The 21,123-nt window shown below is 40.8% G+C and overlaps 1 protein-coding gene across 4 annotated transcripts in view; it reads right to left on the bottom strand.

Moving 5' to 3' along the window:
- SPECC1L (sperm antigen with calponin homology and coiled-coil domains 1 like) overlaps nucleotides 1–21,123 on the bottom strand; it is a 139,348-nt gene that overhangs the window by 46,076 nt on the left and 72,149 nt on the right. For all 4 annotated transcript variants that reach the window (XM_027044117.2, XM_053206216.1, XM_053206217.1 and 1 more), the window contains 3 exons: nucleotides 19,759–19,922; nucleotides 15,596–15,687; nucleotides 9,671–9,761 (listed from right to left, as the gene is read on the bottom strand). In XM_027044117.2, coding sequence (XP_026899918.1) covers nucleotides 9,671–9,761; nucleotides 15,596–15,687; nucleotides 19,759–19,922 — 347 coding nt within the window. The remainder of the gene's footprint in view (nucleotides 1–9,670; nucleotides 9,762–15,595; nucleotides 15,688–19,758; nucleotides 19,923–21,123) is intronic.

Below are 21,123 nucleotides of genomic sequence, written 5' to 3' on the forward strand. Positions count from 1 at the left end.
CCTACATAGAAGTGTTCTGTTTACCTCCAACAGACAGGCAGTGATAACGTGAGCATACTAGGTCTGCTCCTTAATTCTCTTATTTTAGAAATCACAGAAATAAACAGGTACAGGCAGTTGTCCCTATATTGTCTCCCCAAACAAATTTACAGGCAAAATAGTGGGTTTAGAAATAGAAGCCTAAATAGCCAATTTCTGTTCAGAGAGTAGTTCCAAATAGACCGATGCTCCTGCCAAAAACAAGTACAAAATCTGAAGAAAAGAAAAGAAAAGAAAAGAAAATCAACCACTTAAAGACACTAAAGAGAATCCAAAAGCAGGCAGAAGAGGAAAGAGCAGGGGGCAAATTTCCCAGTTTATGGCTACAGGCATGAGTGTAGACCCCAGCTAAGGCCACACGGGCGAATGGTAGAAAACCCGCAGCTTTACTGCCTTGAAGAAGCAGAAGATATATTTCAGGACAACCAAAGATGCTGGAAAAGGAGGGAGTAGAGGAAATACCAGAAAGAATCACAAATTCTGTATATAAACTCTGCCCAAATCTCTCACTGACCTCCGAAAACCACAAGCACAGATTCTAAGGAGTTGAATTAAGGACAAAATAACTGAACAGGTATTTCAAGTGAAGGAAAAGAGAGGTTGGATGGAGTTCGAGGTGAGCCAAGTTAATTCCTTGCTATCAAACCCCAATTTTCTGCACAGGAACAAAATAGAAAACAATCTCTACAATGTGTGATTCACACCACCCAGGATACAATCCAAAATTACTGGACATACACAGAAAGAGAAAAAACTGACCCACACTCAAAAGAAATGGAAACCACCCAAGGATGACCCATGTGTTGAATTAGCAGAAAAGAATTTTAAAGCAGCTATTATTACAAACATGTTGAACATTATAAAAGAAAATATGTTCTCAACAAATGAATAAATAAGACATTTCAGCTGAAAGAGCTGCAAGAGTATGAGACCAGCCCTAGCTGAGATGCAATGCAAAGGCAGCCTAAAGCTGAATTTGGAGCAGACATTGAGAAAACTCCCAAACACCAGCCCCTCTCTAAACACTAGGATTACTAGAGTAACTGGAAGGCTGCTATGCACTGAGGACATCACAGCAACTTAACAAAACTCAAACCCAACCCAGCTCCTGCACAGATTAACTCAAACTCCCACACTAAACAACTAATGGAGACAGGTGCCCGTGTCAAGGCAAAAAAAAAAAAAAAAAAAAAAGAAAACAATCTACTGCCCTATACAAGATGTCCAGCTTTCAATAAAGAATTCATACACAGAAAGCAAGAAGAAAAAAAAAAAGAAACCAGTAAATCCAGTTCACTATGTCAAGGCACAAAGTAATCAGTAAAACCAGACTCAGATATGGCAGAATGTTGGAACTATTGGACAGGGCATTTGAAGTACTATGATGAATATTTTAAGTCTCTGATGGAAATAGTAGACAAACATACAAGACCAACTAGGTTTTCCTATTTGTTTTTAGCTTATGGTTTCGATCTCTCTGCTGAAATTAGACAAACAGAACTGTGAGAACCATGTCTCCGGTTACTGCTAAACACCCTACAATGCACAGAAGAGAATGAATTTTACTGGATACAATTTTTTTTTTAATCAACCAGAACTGGGGGGGGTGGGGGTGGGGGGTGGGAGGGGATGAAATGCAGACTGTGACAAAATTAACCTAACTGTATTACAGAAGCATGATATAACCACATTGAGAGTGATGAAAAAAGGGGCTGATCTACGTATCTTTAAGAAAACAGGGGTTTTGACTGGATACTCTAAGGTTAAACACAAAATGAACTGTGTGCACTGTACTTTGGTAGATTTGCTTCTCACGGGGGTATGGTGTAGCAACTTTGAAACTACTGCATACAAACAGGAGGGTTCAACAAGTAAGTCAATATATTGTAGATAATGAGAGCCAGGTTTCTCATTGTCGGGAGAAAGAAGGTATAAATAAGGAATAGGAAAAAGCTTAGAATGCACCCTGTGGTGCTGGCTTGGAGTCAGAGACATCAGCACAAACTCATGGTTTTTGATATAGAAATAATACATATGTGTATGTACACATGGGTTGGTACACATGCAAAGTTTTCCTAGCTCCATCCAGAGAGGGACAGGAGGCATTGAAACCTCAATGAGCAAAAAGCCAGCACCCAGATCTTGTTTTCAAATACTATTCTCTAATAAAAGTAAGCAGGGATCCTTGGAGAAGTGGTTAATTCCAGAGCTAGTAGAGGAAAAAGAACAAGTCTGGATCACTTGGTGCCCAAAAGTAAGAAAGTGCTTTTGAGGGGAGGGGGGCTGTGTCAAAAGAGCAAGGAATCAATGTGAAAGAGTTCCCAGTGGCTCCCAAGTTGAAATAATTTAACAAAAGAAATAACAGTAAGAGATTACAACCCAAAGAATAAAATAAATGCCCATGAGTCTATACTAATACAAATAAATGTTACAAATAGAACAATAGATATAATAATGTAAATAATTCCTTACAGAAAGAAACAAAATCATGGTATAGAACACCACAGTAATAATTACTGCAGGCAAAATACACAAACAGATGCTAAAAGCAGTGAAAGAAAGTTTAAACAGGAACAGGATATTTATTAATTACCAGCAGCCAACCATCTTAACCAAGTGATCATGGCCAACATCGCCAGTAGTAAGATGTACTGACCTTACGTGCCCCTGATATGATGATACCCTGAGAAGGGCACCTCACCTCTGTCGGGGTGCTTTCCCGACAGTACACAACCTCAACCCCATCAGAAGGAAATACCACACAAACCCATACTGAGAGATATTCTAAAAAGTTCACTGGTTAGTATTCTTCAAAGTCATGAAAGAGAAAGACTGATAAACTGGTGGAGACTTTAGGAGGTAAGACAACTAAGTCTTAAAGTGGGGCCCAGGATTTGACCCTGGAATAAAAAATGGGCAGCAGTGGAAAAACTGGTGAAATCCAAAGTCTGTAGTTTAGTTCATAATATTGTAATGATACGGATTTCTTATTTTTGATAACTGCCCTATGGTTGTATAGGATGCTCACATAAGGGAAGCTGGGGAAAGAGTGTAAGAGAGTTCTGTAATATTTTTCCAACTCTTCTGTAAGGCTAAACTTATATCAAGAGTTTAAAGGCTGAGAGAACACCATAAATAAATATTGCAATGCATGCTCAAGTGTACCGACTGCAACTTACCTTGAAAAGCATTAAAAAAAAAAAGCATTAAAAAAAAGATGGATAGAGGGATGGATAAATATGATAAAGTGAACACAGCAAAATGCTATAGCATCTAGATAGTAAGATGTGGGTTTCCACTATATAATTTCTTCCAACTTTTCTGTATGTTTGAAATTTTTCATAATAGTATGCTGAGAAAAAAATATGAGCCTAGATACTCTGGTTTATCAAGACAAATACTAAGAACTACAGAGAAAAAGAAGGGAAGGGCAGGGGCGGAGAAGCGGAATGTTTCAAAGTGAATAGGTAGATACTCACTAGACTATAAATAAAAGAGGGTAGTGTAGTAGTATGTCTATTTGAATTTTCCCTAGGAATTGTGCTGCTAGAGCTGGATCTAGGGCTGGATCAGATCCAGAATCTGATTTAGATCTATCCTCTGAAGAATGAAAATTACTGTGAAACTTTGTAAACAGAAAGCTCTTTTGCTTTTACTTATATTAACTTAAAAGAGACTATAACTTTTAACAAAGATTTGGCTTTCTAGTAAAACCTCCTTTGTATCACATTTATTATATGCACCCTTACCATAAATCAATGTTTTCAAAATACTGTGTTTTGAAACTTTTTTACATCTCTAGATTTAAGTAATACAATTTAAACAGATGATAAGAGTATGAATTTCTTGGGGCGCCTGGATGGCTCAGTCGGGTAAGCATCTAACTCTCGATTTCAGCTTAGGTCATGGTCTCACAGTGGTGGGATCGAGCCCCACGTGGGGCTATGTGCTGTCAACATGGAGCCTGCTTGGGGTTTTCTGTCTCCCTCTCTCTCTGCCCCTCCCCGGCTTGTGTGTGCACATGCACTCTCTCTCTCCCTCAAAATAAATAAACAAACATTAAAAAAAAAGAAAAAGAAAAAAAGAGTATGAATTTCTTTGGAGCACCTGGGTGGCTTAGTTGGTTTGAGTGTCCAACTCTTGATCTTGGCTCAGGTCATGATCTCAGGTCAGGATCAAGCCCTGTGGCAGGCTCTGCACTAAGCATGGATCTGCTTAAGACTCTGACTCACTCATTCTCTCTCTCTCTCTTTCTCTCTCTCTCTCTCCCTCCATTCCCCCACCACTCACTCACACTTGCTCTAAAATAAAATTTTTTTTCATAAAGTATGAATTTCTTTACAGAACATAACTACACTTGGATTAATCAACTTTCACAGATACCAAATATCTGAGCCATGACACAGGACACTCACCAGGTCACCCTGATACTAAGCAAACCTAGGTTCCCCAACCACCTGCAACATCCAGCTGAGGTCTTTTGCTTAACACTCTGGACCTTATAAGATCACTGTGCAAGTGGGGACAGTAAACACCTTTTCAACCACCTGTATGCATGTATCTGGTTAGCAGATCTATCCTTTCCTGCTTACTAGGCCATAAACACTAACTCATATCCTATCTACAAAGAGTCACTGAGGGGGCACAATCATGACCCTAACCAACATTACCAACCAAACAGCATTTGATTAGTCCATTTATGATAAGATTTCTCGACTGAAACATTTTTCTGCAACTGACACATAAGCATGATGCTAAAATAGAGCAAACACAAAACCCCTATACCTGTTATAATACGCTTAACTGACAAAAACACCAAATTCTCTAACTTAAGTGTAGTAGAACAAGAGGCAGCACCGTTTAAAATTTTGGTAATGAAGTCACTGAAATTTTCAAAATGAAAATTATACATTGTTCTTTAATTTATGTCATAATAAAAGAAACCATCAAGGAAGAAAAGTGCTTCAAGAGAGAGCCTAGAAATCCTACTCTCTTATCACAGTTTGGATAACCATGGTGGCTTTTTATGACCAAGAATCACTTGGTTGTTCTTAGTTGCTGGTTGTTTTTTTTTTTTAAGTTTATTCTGAGAGAGAATGAAAGAGTGAGCAGGGGAGGGGCAGAGAACAAGGGAAAGAGAATCCCAAGCAGGCTCTGTGCTGTCAGTGTGGAGCCCAACACAGGGCTGAATCCCACAAACCATGAGATAATGACCTGAGCTGAAGTCAAGAGTCGGATGCTTAACCAACTGAGCCACCCAAGCCCCCTAGTTTTTCTTTGTTTTATACGTGGTTTCTTTCTCTAATGACTGTTTAAAATAAAAGATCACACTATCAACAAATTCTCAAATAAAATTCACCTAAGTAAAGGGGTGCCTGGGGGCTCAGTCAGTTGAGTTTCTGACTTTAGCTCAGGTCATGATCTCACGGGCTCGTGAGTTCGAGCCCCTCATCAGGCTCAATATCAGCATGGGAGCCCACTTCAGATCCTCTGTTCCCCTCTCTCTCTCTGCCCATCCCCTGCTTGTGTTCTCTCTCTCAAAAATAAACATTAAAAAAAAAAATTCACCTAGGTATGTTGCCCACTCTCTCTTGTATTTGCGCTGTTTCGGCTAAGCCCCATGAAGCACAGTCTAAAGTGGAGAAGGAGACCTAAATTAACACAGACTGACCACATACCCCCATACCCAATAGCATTATCATTTGATACATTACCAGATAATAAAACGAGGAGAACCAGGGAAATGTTGCATTCAGCAGAGCCCTGGAGACATTTAACACATTTAGTCTGTGTCAATAACCTTGGCCCACCAACCTTCCACACCCCCATTCTGTACCCACAAAAGCCAAGTTAATAGGAAAAACTAAGTAATATTCTTTGCCCAATTTCCCCAATTTGTCCTTTCCCAGAATTACTTGGGGTGCTTATGAAAATGAAGTTTCCAAGCTCCCTTTCCTAGAGAGTATATGGCAGTAGATCTGAGGTGAGGCCCAGGATTCCCTATTTTACAAAACGACTCAAGTAAGTCTTGTCAACAAGTAGGTTCAAGAAACACTGCAGGTGCTGGCTTTCCCCAGTAAACCTTGCCTAGTTGCGAGCCGATCAAGAAGAGCCTGGGAAGGTAGCTGCTGAAAGGGGAGAAGGCTCCCATGGTCAGCTTCAGCATGGCCTTCGGAAGCTTGGAAGGCCCTGAGTCACTTCTCACTGCAGCATGGGGCATCCCCATCTTTCTCCAACTGTGACATGGGGACTCGGTTTTTTCTGGTGTCCAAGGATCACCTCAAGGCTCTAAAGATAGGGGTCTCTCCCATAGGCCTGTCACTGGCCCAGGGTTATTTTATACATATTCTCAAAGGCTGTGGTATCGTGGCTCCTGGCTCCAACTGAACTTGGCGCTGACTGCAGACTTTATTGATAGAACTAGGGCACATGCAACAGGCAGCTGAGTGGGAGTGCTCCTGAACCCTTGGCTTCTATTTTTGTCCTGAGTGCCTGCAGCTTATAGATGCCCAAAACATAACGTGTAGTGATGCTTTCTCACAACCACCTGCCGGCAGCTAAGCAAAATTCTAGAGACCTTGGTTGCCTTGCAATGAACTAAAATCTTGTACTCAGACAATAAAGAGCCATCCTTCTCAGCCTCTTGTGCTATTAAGTTCACACATAATAGTAATAAAATCTAACAGTGGGCATTTACTGTGGACTAAAATCTATGCTAAGCCTTTTACAGGCTTTAAACTTCATTCACTCATCTTACAATTTATTATCAAGAGCCCAGTACTTTGTAACAAGTGCTGAGACACCTCAGTGAACCAAACAGACATAAATCCTTGAAATCACGGACCTCCTGGTTTAGGGAGGAGGCAGACAATAAAAGTTACAGACAAGTCAACTATGTAGCCTGCCCGAAGGGATAAGTACTAAGTTAAAATTTTTTAAAGGGAAGAGGGGTCCTGGAAAGGGCATGTGAAGGAGAGTGTGGTTTATAATTTTAAGTATGGCATGCAGGGTCCAGCTGAGGTGAGACTAGAACACCTCACCTGAACTGAAGGAAGGCAAGAGTGGGCTGTCCGGACACACAGCAGAGCACTCCAGCAGCAGACACGCCAGCCCAAGGCTCCTCAGTCAAGAGCGTGCCTGAGTGCCCAGGGAGCACAAGGAAGCCCATGTGGCTGAGCAGAGTGACTGAGAGAGAAATGTGGGAAGGCCAGAGAGGCAACCAAGGCCACACTGGGAGGGCCTAGAGACCACTAAGAGAACTCTAGCTTTTCTTCTGAGAGAAATGGGGAGCTAGGGGAAGGTTTTGAGTAGAATGACGTGTTACAATTTCTATTTTTCAAGATTACGCTGGCTGAAGGGTTAAGAATAGACTGTGAGGGGGATTAAGAATCTTTTTGCCAGAACCCTTGTGAGAAATGATGGTGGCTTGACCAGGGAGATGGTGGTAGAGGGAAGAGCAATGCTCCGAATCTGGATGCAGAGCCAATGGAGCTTCCTAAAGAATGAAACAGTTTCGTAACTTTGTAATGGTGACAGATGGTATCTAGTAACTAGACTTATTGTGGTGATCATTCTGTAAGGTATACAAATACCGAATCATTGTGTTGTATACTTGAAACAAATACAATGTTACATGTCAGTTATACTCCAATTAAAAAATGGATTTGATCATGAAAAAAAAAAAGCCACACAGTTCTCACATATGGGGTCTAAGATAAAGAAGGGGGTTAAGGATGACTCCAATAAAACTGCCATTAACTGAGACGGAGAAGACAGATTACAGGTAGAACAAGTTTAGGAAATGCGAGAATCTTGTACTGGACACACTCAGTCTGAGAGCATTCAATATCAAAACGGAGATATTGAATAGGCAACTGGATAGATGAGTCTAGAGTTAGGGGAGAGAAACAGACTGGAGATATCCATTTGACAAATAACAGTTAAAGCCATGAAAAAGAATATAGTAACAGCGTGAGTACAGAGAGAGAAGAGAGGCCCAGGGACTGAGCTCAGAGGCACACCACCACTGACAGGTCATGGAAGGGGAGCAAGCACAGGAGATGGATGAGCAGCCTGGGAGGGAGGGAGAAGACACAGGAATGGGCATCAGAGAAAGCAAAAAGAACATCCCAGAAAAGGGAGTGCTCAACAGGGCCACATGCTGCCTACAGTTCACAGCAGATGAGGACTGAGAGGTTAGAACCACAACATCACTGACAACCTTGACAGAAGCAACCTTGGTGGAATGGTAAGGGTGAAAGACGGAGAGTGGATTTAAGAGCCCGGGAAGAGAGAGATATAAGAAGTTTGTGATTATTTCCAATTCACAGATGAGAAGACAGCCTCAAAGAAGTCAATGGCCAGGACACACGAGGCTGATGATATATGCACTCTACACATACATAATCCTTAATGAATTCATCTGGGAGGGAAGGGTGAGAACATCGTCAAGATGTAGACAGAGACTTGATACCTTCTATTCTTTTTTCCATTAACAAAAGGACCTTCTGAGAGGAGAAAAGACCTCAAGTCATGATTGATGAAGGCACCAGGGCAAAGAAGCAGGGATAGAAGGCAAGCCTTTGTACAGGGAAGGGAGCAGCAGCACCATCTTGTGTTCCATTGTCCCTAAATATGGGCACAACCAGTTCATCTGAACATTCAAGACTGGCTGCAAAGGGCCAGTTCCATTGCCAAAAGGAATGCCTCCTGCACCAGGTGCTCCATGGAGTCCATAGAGCATCCTCTGGGTTCTTTAAAGGGTTAATTCTCTCAAGTCTGCTTATTTCCTCCCCAAAACTGCTGAAACTTTGTAGTCTCACGCTTAGAAGCTACCTGCCACAACCAAGAAAATGTGCAGAGAAACACATGGAGGTGTCCAGCATGCATCAGTGAGAAGAGCTCCAGGCTCCTGAGGGATGTGCACCCCTGAGCACATCCATGCCTACCGCAAAAGAAGTCCGACATCTGCATCTCACAGCACCATCCCCAATGCCAGAAACCATTTCTCCAGTGCACTTCAGCACCATACAGGAAGAGGCAGTGTAGATAAGAGAAGGAGCTCTCACTTCCAAAGGCAGGAGATGTGGGTTCTGGTACTGGCTCTACCACAAGCTGTGTGAAAATGGCCAAACCCCTTACCAGTGGACAAAGGAATGGACCTTATCTGGACCTCATGTCTCAGAGTCTCAGTTTCCTCTTGTGGACAGTAATACAGAATACAGAGGTTGAAAGATGGGCTTTTTGGTCAGGCTGCCTGGGTCCACTATTCATGAACTATGTTAACCTGTGTTAAATTATTTAACTTTCTGAAACCTCATTTTTAGTAGCTATAAAATGCAGAGGCCAGTACGTACCCCATGAAGAACTATGAAAACAAAGTGTCCAGTAATGGTGTGGACCCTCCACTGCCTACTGTAATGCTACGAGAGAGCTGTCTTCCAAGATGCATTTATTAATAACTAATCTCCCCATCTATAACTAAGACATATAATTAGTAAACTTCTGATAAAGATATATACCAGATCAGTTGAAATAATGTCAAGAACAAAGAAAATCAAAATTTATTTAGCCAAAAAAGTCTAAAGAATAAAAAATGAATAGCGAAAGTGAAAGACTGTGACAGATATACCTTGAACAGGGATCTCCCCATAGTTTGGTCTCTTATCTGACAGCGCTGTCAAGGGTTTGGATGCAGAGATTGGCCCACTTATAGAATGTCTCTGAAATCATAAGATAAACGGTATCAAAGTTAGCTTAAATCTAGAGCTGGGACTCACAAATAAAGTCAATGTTGTAGAGAGTAAATATTTAGTTATGAATTTGCATAATTCTTTCCACATGATTATAATAAGACTAACCATACACACACTTACAGACATATAATGCAATCAATACACTATTTTAAAAATTCACAGAAATATCCCATGTGCCCATTACTGTTTACCCCAATGGTAACATGTACAGTATAATATCACAACCAGGATACTGACATTGATACACACAAGATAGAGAACATTTGCATCACCACACGGATGCCTCCCATGACTTTTGTATACTCATACTTTCCTTCCCCACATCACTGACCCCTGGTATTTTGAGTGTGATCTCATTATCTTGTTTAAAGAAAATTCTTAAATATTACATACCAATCAGCTAAATATGAAATGTGCTCCTACTACAACTGCCCCAGTACAACCTGTCATCTTGATCCAGCACCACTGCAGTGGCTTCCCCACTGGCTTCCCCATCTCTGATCTTATACCTTCTCTCCTCTGCTTCATCTCCTGCCATCTCTAGGTAATGCTCAAATACCACCAAACTACTTATTTTCACACAGTCCATGGTGTTTACATCTCTGTCCTTTCTGTCATGCTTATTTCCCCAGTCTTTTTTTTCATCTAGTGAGCATCAAACTACTTATTTCATATTCCCAGGAGAAAAGTATGCACGGCTCAACTTCACATCCTTATCAACAGTTGATACGGTCTTTTAATTTTAGCCGTCTGAAAGGGTACATAATGGGATCTTATTGTAAATTTAATTTTTATCTCCCAGTGACTAATGATGTTGGACATCTTTTCATGTGTTTACTGGCCATTTGTGTATCTTCTCTTAGGAAGGGACTTTTAAAATCTTTTGTCTGCAGGGCACCTGGGTGGCTCAGTTGGTTAAGCATCTGTCTTTGGCTCAGGCTGTGGTCTCGAAGTTTGTGAGTTCGAGCACAGACCCTGCTTTGGATTCTCTCTCTGCCCCTCCTCTTCCCTCTCTGGCGCTCTTTCTCTCTCTCTCAAAAATAAATAAATAAACATCTGTCTTTGGCTCAGGTCGTGGCCTTGCAGTTTGTGAGTTCGAGCACAGACCCTGCTTTGGATTCTCTCTCTGCCCCTCCTCTTCCCTCTCTCTGGAGCTCTCTCTCTCTCTCTCAAAAATAAATAAATAAACGTTAAAATCTTTTGTCTGCTATTTACTGGTTTGTCTTCGATCAAGAAGACAAATACATCTTGGAATACAAGTGTTTTGACAGATAAATGTATTGCAATCATATTCTCCCCAGTCTTTCATCTCTTAATGTTTTGTTTTGTTTTGTTTTGTTTTGTTTTGTTTTGTTTTTGAAGGAGAGAGACAGAGCATGAGCGGGGAAGGAGCAGAGAGAGAGAGAGAGAGAGAGAGAGATACAGAATTAGAAGTGGGCTCCAGGCTCTAAGCTGTCAGCACAGAGGCCAATGTGGGGCTCGAACTCACAAACTGTAAGATCATGACCCGAGCTGAAGTCAGACACTCAACTGACTGAGCCACCCAGGCACCCCTCCAGTCTTTCATTTCTTAATTATCTCTCAGAGCAGTTTCAAATTTTGATGCCCAATTTATTACTTTGATTTTATAATTCATTCTTTTTGTGTCCTAAATAAGAAATCCTGGCCTTCTCCAAGGTCAGGATGATTTTCTCTAATGTTTTCATTTAGAAGTTTTGTAGCTTTAGCATGTACATTTAGGTCTACAGTCAATTTCAGGTTTTTTTGTTTTTGTTTTTGTTTTTTAAGTTTATTTTGAGAGAGAAAGAGAGAACATGGGGGAAGGGCAGAGAGAGAGGGAGAGAGACAGAATCCCAAGCAGGCTCTGCACTGTCAGCATAGAGCCCGATGCGGGGTTCAAACTCATGAACTGTGAGAGCATGACCTAAGCTGAAATCAAAAGTCGGACACTTAACCAACTTATCCACCCAGGAGCCCCAGTTTCAGTTTTTATACATGCCTTGAGGTAATGGTTGTGGTTATTCTTTCCCCATGTTGATTCTAGCTGTTCCAGAATCCTTTGTTGGGAAGGCTCCATTGAATTACCTGGGCACCTTTGTTGAAAATCAACTGACCTATTGCTGGATTTTCTATCTATTCTGCTGATCTAATGTCTATGTTTAAACTTACATCAATAACTGCAACTTCTGGTACTCTAGCTATTTGTGGGATGGGGAGTTTACCAGCTTAATAAAGACTTTGTAAAAATGAATAAATAAACAAACTAGGTTGGTACCACACTGTCTTGATTACTGTAAGTGTTGTAATCAGGTAGTATAAGTCCTCCAAATTTGTTTCCTTTTTTATCCCCCAGATGCTCTAGATATTCAGGGTCCTTTGAATTTCCACATAAATTTAAATTTTTATTATCAATTTCTACAAAATAGCATGCAGGACTGTCACTGGGATTGTGCTGAATCTACAGATCAGCGTAAGGGAGAACCATAAGATAATAACAATGAGTCTTCCAATCCATGAATATATCTCTCCATTTATTACTTAATTTCTCTCAGCAATGTTTTATACTTTGCACTGTACAGATCTTGCACAGTATTTTGTTAAATGTATTGCTAAGTATTCCAATTAAAAATTTTTTTTTAATGTTTATTTATTTTTGAGAGAGAGAGACAGAGTGCGAGCAGGGGGAGGGGCAAAGAGAGAGGGAGACACAGAATCCGAAGCGGGCTCCAGGCTCTGAGCTGTCAGCATAGAGCCCGACGCGGGGCTCAAACTCATGAACTGTGAGATCATGACCCCAGTCTAAGTCAGACACTTAACCCACTGAGCCACCCTGGCGCCCCAGTATTTCAATTTTAAATTATTCACTGGGGTGACTAGATCTAAGAGTTAGCAAGAGGGGTCCTCAAGACATAGCTAATCTTTTTATAACCTTACCTTGTAAGTGACATCCCATGCCTTTTGCCACACTCTATTCATCAGAAGTGAGTCAGGAAGTCCAGCCAACATGGTTCCATAAGAGTGTGACTACCAGGAGGTGAAAGTCACTGAGAAGTATTTGAGAGGTTGAATACCCCAGTTACTCATGGATCTCCTAGGTCTTTTTGAGCTTTATTTTTAAGGTCTTTTGAGGTAGGTCTAGCATAGTGTTTACTCAAGAGCTGCTATTTAGTTCTACTTCATGGTGTGCCCCTTAGGGGTCTCTAACGAATATTCCAAGTATTGCAAGATTTCTCCATGGTGACCAGTGACACCTCAAACGATTCCCTGCCCTGTGTGAACTATGGGAAGTGTTTGCTTGACAGCTCCCTGGTAATTCTATTTCCTGAAAATTGTTCATGCAGCCTTGTGAGAATTCACCCTGTGACTGGCATTTAAGCAAAGACTCACAGGGATGCCTCTGCAGAGTTCTAGACCCTTCCTCTGTGTAGCTCCCTTCTCCCAGGTCCTCTGCCCTGCAAATTCTAGCTCTCTCATTCTTCCTGAATGCTGATCTGGGTCTCTTCAGACCCAACTAGTTCCCCGTTCCCAGCTCTATCTGGATTCATCTCCCCTGTACCACCATCTGAAACCTCCCTACAGGACACGTGTGGACCCAGCAGGACTTTTCTTAACTTGTTCTCATGGATCACAGTCTTGTACTGCCTGTTGTATGTGTCTGAATATAACTGCTTCCTATAATTTGTCCAGTGCTCAAGTTGCTTGGGGTGGCAGAGCAATCTGGCCGCCACTCCTGCACAGCTAGAAGAATTCCCACTCAGAGAGTTTTGGAACTAACTATGCCAATCTTGGGCCCTATTCCATAGAGATTCTCATTCACTAGGATGAAGCCCAGGAATCTATGATTTTTATGCACAATTAGGTTTGAGAAGCACTGTGCTAACTATAAATAACCAAGGACTACAAAGCTACTAAATGGGACTTGTAATTATTAACTTTTTCAACTTACAGAGATCTTTTACCTCCTATCTTTACAAAGATTTACAAAGTCATGCTTTGCACATTAAATTTCAACTGACATATACCATTTAAAGAAACTTCACCTTATTTGAAGTTTATACTTTGCACCTTTATTTTGCTTTTATTTGTATCTTGAGGTCTTTAGAAAAAGTGTGATTAACAGAGAGCACATAAAGAGCATTAAATCTGGGCACCTTGCTGGCTCAGTCGGTTAAGCGTTCAACTTTGGCTCAGGTCATGATCTTGCAGTTTGTGAGTTTGAGCCCCACACTGGGCCGTGCTGATAGCTCGAAGCCTGGAGCCTGCTTCAGATTCTGTGTGTGTGTGTGTGTGTGTGTGTGTGTGTGTGTGTGTGTGTGTGTGTCTGCCCCTCCCCTGATCCCACTCTGTCTCTCTCTCTCTCAAAAATAAACAAACATTAAAAAAAAAGAAAAAGCATTACATCTATAGATGGGATATGGAATTCCCTTGTCTTCTTGTAAATTAAGAGCATAACACCTTCTATATACATGCAAATACAGAGCCACTAACTTGCAGCATTACAAATGCAGGAGTGCACTTTTACCCCAAACGTCACACAGGAAAAAGTTAAAAAAAAAAAAAAGTATTCATTAGCAAAATACATGGCCAATAATAGTTAACACAGAACAAAAGTCTCCACTCACAAATAAAATGCTCCCAAACTCTATGGCCAAGGCTACCCTGTATCACAGGGTACTAGGTTGAAGGCCATTTTTTCTTTGGCTACTCTCACCTAAGTGGAAAAACTCCACCAGAGCCATTCTTTCCAAAAGTAGCTAACCAACAAGAGCACAGTGAGAGGGCCTCTTGGGCACTACAGAGCAATAGCCATCTGCCTTGCTTCTGGTCTGCATTTCCACAGTGGTTGAAGAGCAACTTTGGAGACTTGTCTATAATGGATTAGCAATGCTCTTGTGCTAGCAATACCCTTGTGATATAAAATGGTCCACAATGAACCACACTTTTCTGAATTCATGCCTTGTGCAGAACCCTCCCACTCTGAATCTGTGCTAGCTTTATGACTTGGCTGGACCAAAAGAATGGGACAGAAGTGACACTGTCCAAGTTCCAAGACTAGGTCTTAAGGGGCTTTGCTAACTTCCACATTCACCTTCATGGAGTTTGAGACACTGCACCATGAAGGAACCTGAGAGGAAAGACCACATGGAGAGAGTGACCCAGCCATCCCTGGTGACCCAGGCCCCAGACCACCCTACGGCTAAATGCAGCTGCAGAAGTGAGCCCACGCAAAACCAGCAAAGAACTGCCTGGTCAACACTGAAATGTGAAAAATAATACAACTGCTGTCTTAAACCACTAAGCTTTGAAGTGATTTGTTACATAGTAGAGACTCAGACATGCCAACTACAGCTTCTACTTAGAGAGATGGTCCCTGGAGCCACATGCCCAGGTTCGAATCCCAGTTCTATTACTTCTTCATTATATGATCCTCAGCAAGCTGCTTAACCTTTCTGGGCCTCAGTTTCTGTATGTGAAAACTAGGGGTAAGAACAGTACCAAATACTCAATAGAGCTGTTTTAAGGATTAAATGAATTCACATTATAAAGCATTTGGAACAGTGTAGAACACACAGCAATTACTCAACCCCTGTTAGCTACTGCTATTATTGGAGACTTTCAGAAGAGCAACACAATTGACCTTTACATAATTTATCTCAATGTAAGGATACTTACAACATTTCACAATTCCAAGTACATCCCTCATGAGGTTGTCACTGCCCCCCTAACGTAACTGTAAATGACTGTGAAGAGGACTTTCAAGTGCTGAGGTCCTCACAGCCTACATGGTCATGGACACTTACCTGCATAGGGGAGACAGCTGCTGCAGGAGGGGTTTTCATAGGACTTGGACTCAGAGGCGTTCGAGGAATTGCAGCTGCAGCAGGGTTTGGTACTACAAAAACAAACAAATACTGAGTGTATCACCGTACAGTGGACGCTTTCATAACTGGTCTCCCCTGAAAGGTTCCCAAATTATCCAATGCTCTGGCTCCCCTGGAAACCGTCCTGACATCTAACCTCCACAACACAGACACAATTGTGCCTAGCAGGTGGTGCTTCTCCTGACACTAGGTGGACTGCCTGTTCCTCAGAGTCCTTGCGTTGATTCTCAACTCTGGTTATGCCAGTCATTTCATCTTTGCCATTTAATTAACTTTTGTAGTTAAAGAGCTCCATAAGCCAATGAAATTCAAGTTCAAAAAACCCAAGAGGAGTATTTCCATAAAGGCATCAGGTGAGAAGCCTGACCCACAGTGGATGCACATTCAACGAAGGAACACTGGAAAACAAAAACAAGAAACAAAGGAACGCTGGGCTCCTATTCATCTTTTCTCATGTTCTCCTGTGGAGTTCATCACTTCACAAGTATTTTCTGGTCTGCATTTAATGCATGATGTGTAATTATTCACTCGCATGTCAGTCTCCCTCTCTAAACTAAACTCTTCAAAAGTAGGATTCATAATTTACTCACTTCTAGATACTTGGGCTTGGTACAAATTCTGGTAGAGGGTGCATAAAAATGGTTATTCATTTGAATTAAATACAAAATAGGACAAACCAATGAAATCAGACATATCACACAGTGAGAAAAGATGAAGAAGTAGATCACTGTAGATCACTGTGGACCTTTTAAGGCAGCCAAGCACTTATATTTAAATTGCTATTTCTTTTTAAGTTTATTTATGTTGAGAGAGAGAGAGAGAGAGAGAATATCCCAGGCAGGTTCTGCACTGTCAGCTCAGAGCCCGATGTGGGGGCTTGATCTCATGAACCATGAATGAGATCATGACCTGAGCCAAAATCAAGAGTTGGATGCTTAACCGACTTAGCCACCCAGGCGTCCCTTAAACGCTATTTTTAGATTCATTTTTTTTAAGGAGATAAAATTCACATAATAGAAAGTAATTTTAAAATGTATAGCTCAATGGTATTTAGTATATTCACAAGATTGTGTAACTATCATCACTTCTACCTAGTTATAAAACATCTTTATTACCCTAAAAGGAACCTCAGTATCTATTAAGCAATCACTTCCCATTGATCTCTACCTGAGCCCCTGCCAACCGCCAAACTGCTTTCTGTCTCTATGGATTTACCTATTCTGCCTATTTCCTATAAATGGAATCTTACAACCTGAAGTCTTTTGTGTCTGGCTGCTTTCACTTAGCATGTTTTCCACATGGTAGTATGTATCAGTACTTCTTTTATTCCTCCTTATAGCTGAATAATATTCCATCAGATGGACACACCATATTCTGTTCATCCACTGATCGATTAATGGACATTTGGGTTGTTTCTACATTTTGGCTGTTGTGAAAAGTGCTGCCATGAACACTTGTGTACAACTACCTGAATACTTATGTTAACTTGTTTTGCACATATAATTAAGCAGTGGAACTGCTGAGTCACTTAGATATATTTTATTATAACATTGCTTTTTCTTTTTTTTTTTTTAATGTTTATTTATTTTTGAGAGAGAGAGAGGGGGGTGGGGGAGAAAGAGGGAGACACAGATTCTGAAACAGGCTCCAGGCTCTGAGCTGTCAACACAGAGCCCAACGCGGGGCTTGAACTCACGAACTGCGAGATCATGATCTGAGCCGAAGCCAGACGCTCAACCGATTGAACCACCCAGGCGCCCGCCCCTATAATATTGTTTTTTCAAAAAGATCAGTATAGAAGAAGATTTATCATCTTTTTGCATTAGAGCTCGTTTCATCAATATTTTGAATAACTGCATGACTTTTAGTGTAGACATTCCGTTATTATTTCATTTTAGAAGAATAGATTTTTGTAAGTCTTTCTTTCATCTTAGTCCATCATATTACCCAGAGGTAGCCCCTAACAAGAGTTCCAAGTGCATCTTTCTGCACTTTTAGTGCAAAAATCTATGTATTTAAAAAACAAAATCACGCTATACAATACTAGTCTGCAACTTAGTATAAAGTATTGCAGGCATATTTTAACATCAGTACTTCGAGATTGACCTCATCCTTATTAAAAAATGCACAGTATTCTATTGTACTAATGGGTCATAACTGACTTAATCCTTTAAATGGGCACATAAGCAATTTTCAGGTTTTCCATTTTTTCAAACAACGCTACATTGAAAACTTTGTGTGTATAGCTGTATCTATGTATCTTTATAAACTTGTTCAGTATTATGTATGAGAACTTCAGGGTCTCTGAATATGGCATTTTAAATTGGAAGATACTGTCCTCCAAAACATCTGTACCAACAGTGTGTGTGAGTATACAAGTGACTTTTGCTCTGATTTTAAGTCAAAGAAAACTGATTTGTCTATAGTCATAGAACATAGATTATAGAAACTCTATTATTAGAGTGAATTAGAATAAAGCCTATCATGAAGTTTAAAGAATTTTTAGAAGAAAATATAAATTTTACGACACATTATATTTAGTTGGTTTTTTTTTGAGATTTTACTTATTTTTTAAATGTCTACTTATTTTGAGAGAGACAGAGAGAGAGAGACAGAGAGAGAGAGACAGAGAGAGAGAGAGAGAGAAAGAGAAAGAGAAAGAGAGAGCACAAGCACATGTGAGTGAGTGGGAAAGGGGCAGAAAGAGGGAGAGAGAGAATCCCAAGCAGGTTCCATGCTCAGCACAGAGCCCGACATAGGGCTCAATCTCACCTCCTCAAAATCACAACCTGAGCAGATATCAGGAGTTGGACACTTAACTGACTAAGCCACCCAGAAGCCCTAAGATTTTAAGTAATCTCCACACTCAACGTGGCGCTCAAACTCACAATCCTGAGATCAAGAGTCACATGCTCTACTGACTAAGCCGGCCAGGTGTCCCCCATTTAGTTGTTTTTAAAAACTACATCCCTGGGGTGCGTGGGTGACTCAGTCAGTTAAGCATCCAACTCTTCATTTCAGCTCAGGTCATGCTCTCATGGTTTGTGAGATGGAGCTCCACGTCAGGCTAAGGCTGACAGTGCAGAGCCTGCTTGGGATTTTCTTTCTCTCTCCTCCCTCTGCCCCTTCCCCTGCTTGTGCTCACTCTCTCTTTCAAAATAAATAAGCAAACATAAAAACTACATCTTTTTCCCTTTCCCAGAGCTGAGGATTAGAGAGATGAAAAGGAGGCAGGCATCTGAAGGTAGGAAGAATGCGCTTCTGGGTACAGAAGAGCCCATGTGACATGGAGCCTGACTTATTTCTGGACTGAAGTCCAGTGAGGCAGGAGTATAGAGAGCAGGGGAAGAGTGATCCAACTGAGGCAAGAGGAAGGCAGGGTCAGACCACGTAGGCATCTGGGGATCTGTATTTCATTCTAACTATAATAAAGCAGCTAAAGGAGTTTAAGCAAAAAAAAGATCTTTTTGTCAGGAAATGAAATGGAGAGAACTGAAATTAGAAGATATGGTGGTTGGTACTAGCAGTTGATTGTGCTGCTAGAGATGGAGAGAAGTAGACAGAACAAAGATGTGTCTGCTAGAGGCTAGACCGACATATGGAGGTGAGAAAGAAAAAGGATTTAAGGAAGGAGGATTTCTGGCTTAATTAACTGGGTAGAACAGTGCTGCCACTTACAAGGGGAAAGACTGAAGCTCAAGGACAAGAGTGTGGTTTTGGACAGAAGATGTGTAGGAGATACCTGAGTGTCAATGTCAAGCAGGCCTTTGGATTTATAGACTTATAGGAATTTAGAGGAAGGGAAAGAGCTGAATTCATACATCCGGAAGATTTTAGGCACAGAGAAGACACTCAAAATCCCAAGACTATCTTAAGACCAGGTCTGAGACCAAGATGTCTGAAGTTGAACAGACCCTAAGTCTCCTGCTAAAGTCACCTGACTGTAAGACTAACTCATTAATACTACATGAAATTTGATGAGGCTTAGAGAGTAGGATGGTAAAGAAAATCAAACTAGGCCAGAGAATTGATGGTAAGTGAATAATGACTGCCTGCCCATGGCATAGGGTATAAGAAATTACCTTGCGATGCACTGTCGAAGGATTTGATGAGGGTTTTTACCGTTGGGGTTGGCTCAGAGGAAGTTGAGGACCTTCTACTCAGTCCCATCCCTTGCCTTAAGGCTGCCAAATCTCTCTCAACAGCATTCATGTAGTTGTACACCCGGCCTCGCTCTTCCTCTTGCCTGAAAACAATATTGAAATCAGGGAGTTTTTACACATATACTAGCAAATACACATTTTCCCCTCCCTACTGAAAAGCACTAAAAAGTATCAGTTTTTAAAAAGACATTATCAATAGAGCTGAGTAAATTACCTAGTCTAATATTCTCATTTGCTTGGTAAATTCCAGGAAATGATATTAAAATTTTTATATCAGGTTATACTAAATAGGTTAAGTAACCATCAGAATCCATTTTCATCTGAGTAAGTGTAAGGTGAGGACATCAGTAATCAATTAGCAGTAAAATGGGAAGTGGACTGGCCAAATATCTTGACTCAGAACTGGGGATTTCAAGGTTATGTCCTGCTTTGAAGAGTCTGGGAATTCACCAGTACACATGGATTATCTGTACTAGCAGGATCTAATATGCCATGCATAGACATGGAAATACAAAGAAATGAAATCAAAGCTCATATTCTTTAAAACAAACAAAATCTGCTACAGTCTCCAAATAGATTTCTACAAAGGGAAAAAAAAAAAAGCCTGGGCCCATATTAGTAACATGAGTCTCTGAGATGCTCAGTGTGATGGATCATGAGTCACTGAAAAAAATCAATTACACTTTATTTCTGGCCAGCTCTAATTCACTGAGCTGACAAAAGTTTTCATCTGTAATGAGATTCAGTTGCAGAGTTTGTGCATGTCATAAAACTATCAAGTAAGATTATAGGTGGACAAAAACAAAGTCAGACCTTAGGAAATTTTGGTAGCCACTTAGGTCTTCTGACAGTTTTTTTCCTCCAGATGTACCACAGGGTCTCATGCTCAGAAGGTTTAACAAAGAATCTGTAACAGTGATTATCAAACTTTTTGGTCTTGGAGCCCCTTTTCACTCTTAAAAATTACTGAGGATCCCAAGGAGCTTTTCTTTATGTGGCTTATATCTATTGACATTTATCGTAATGGAAATTTAAACTAAGACATATTTAAAATATTTAACGAACTAAAAATAAAAATAAACCCAGGACTTATCAATATGACATATTTTCATGAAAAACAACTCCTTTCTAAAACCAAAAAAAAAAAAAAAAAAAAGGAAAAGGAAGAAGAACAGCAGTGTTTTTATACTTCTCCATATCTCTTTGATAGCTAACTTAATAGAAGACTGCTAGGGGCACCTGCTAGGGGCACCTGCTAGGGGCACCTGGGTGGCTCAGTGAGTT

This window comes from Acinonyx jubatus, chromosome D3 (genome assembly GCF_027475565.1).
Source record: "Acinonyx jubatus isolate Ajub_Pintada_27869175 chromosome D3, VMU_Ajub_asm_v1.0, whole genome shotgun sequence".
NCBI lineage: Eukaryota > Metazoa > Chordata > Mammalia > Carnivora > Felidae > Acinonyx > Acinonyx jubatus.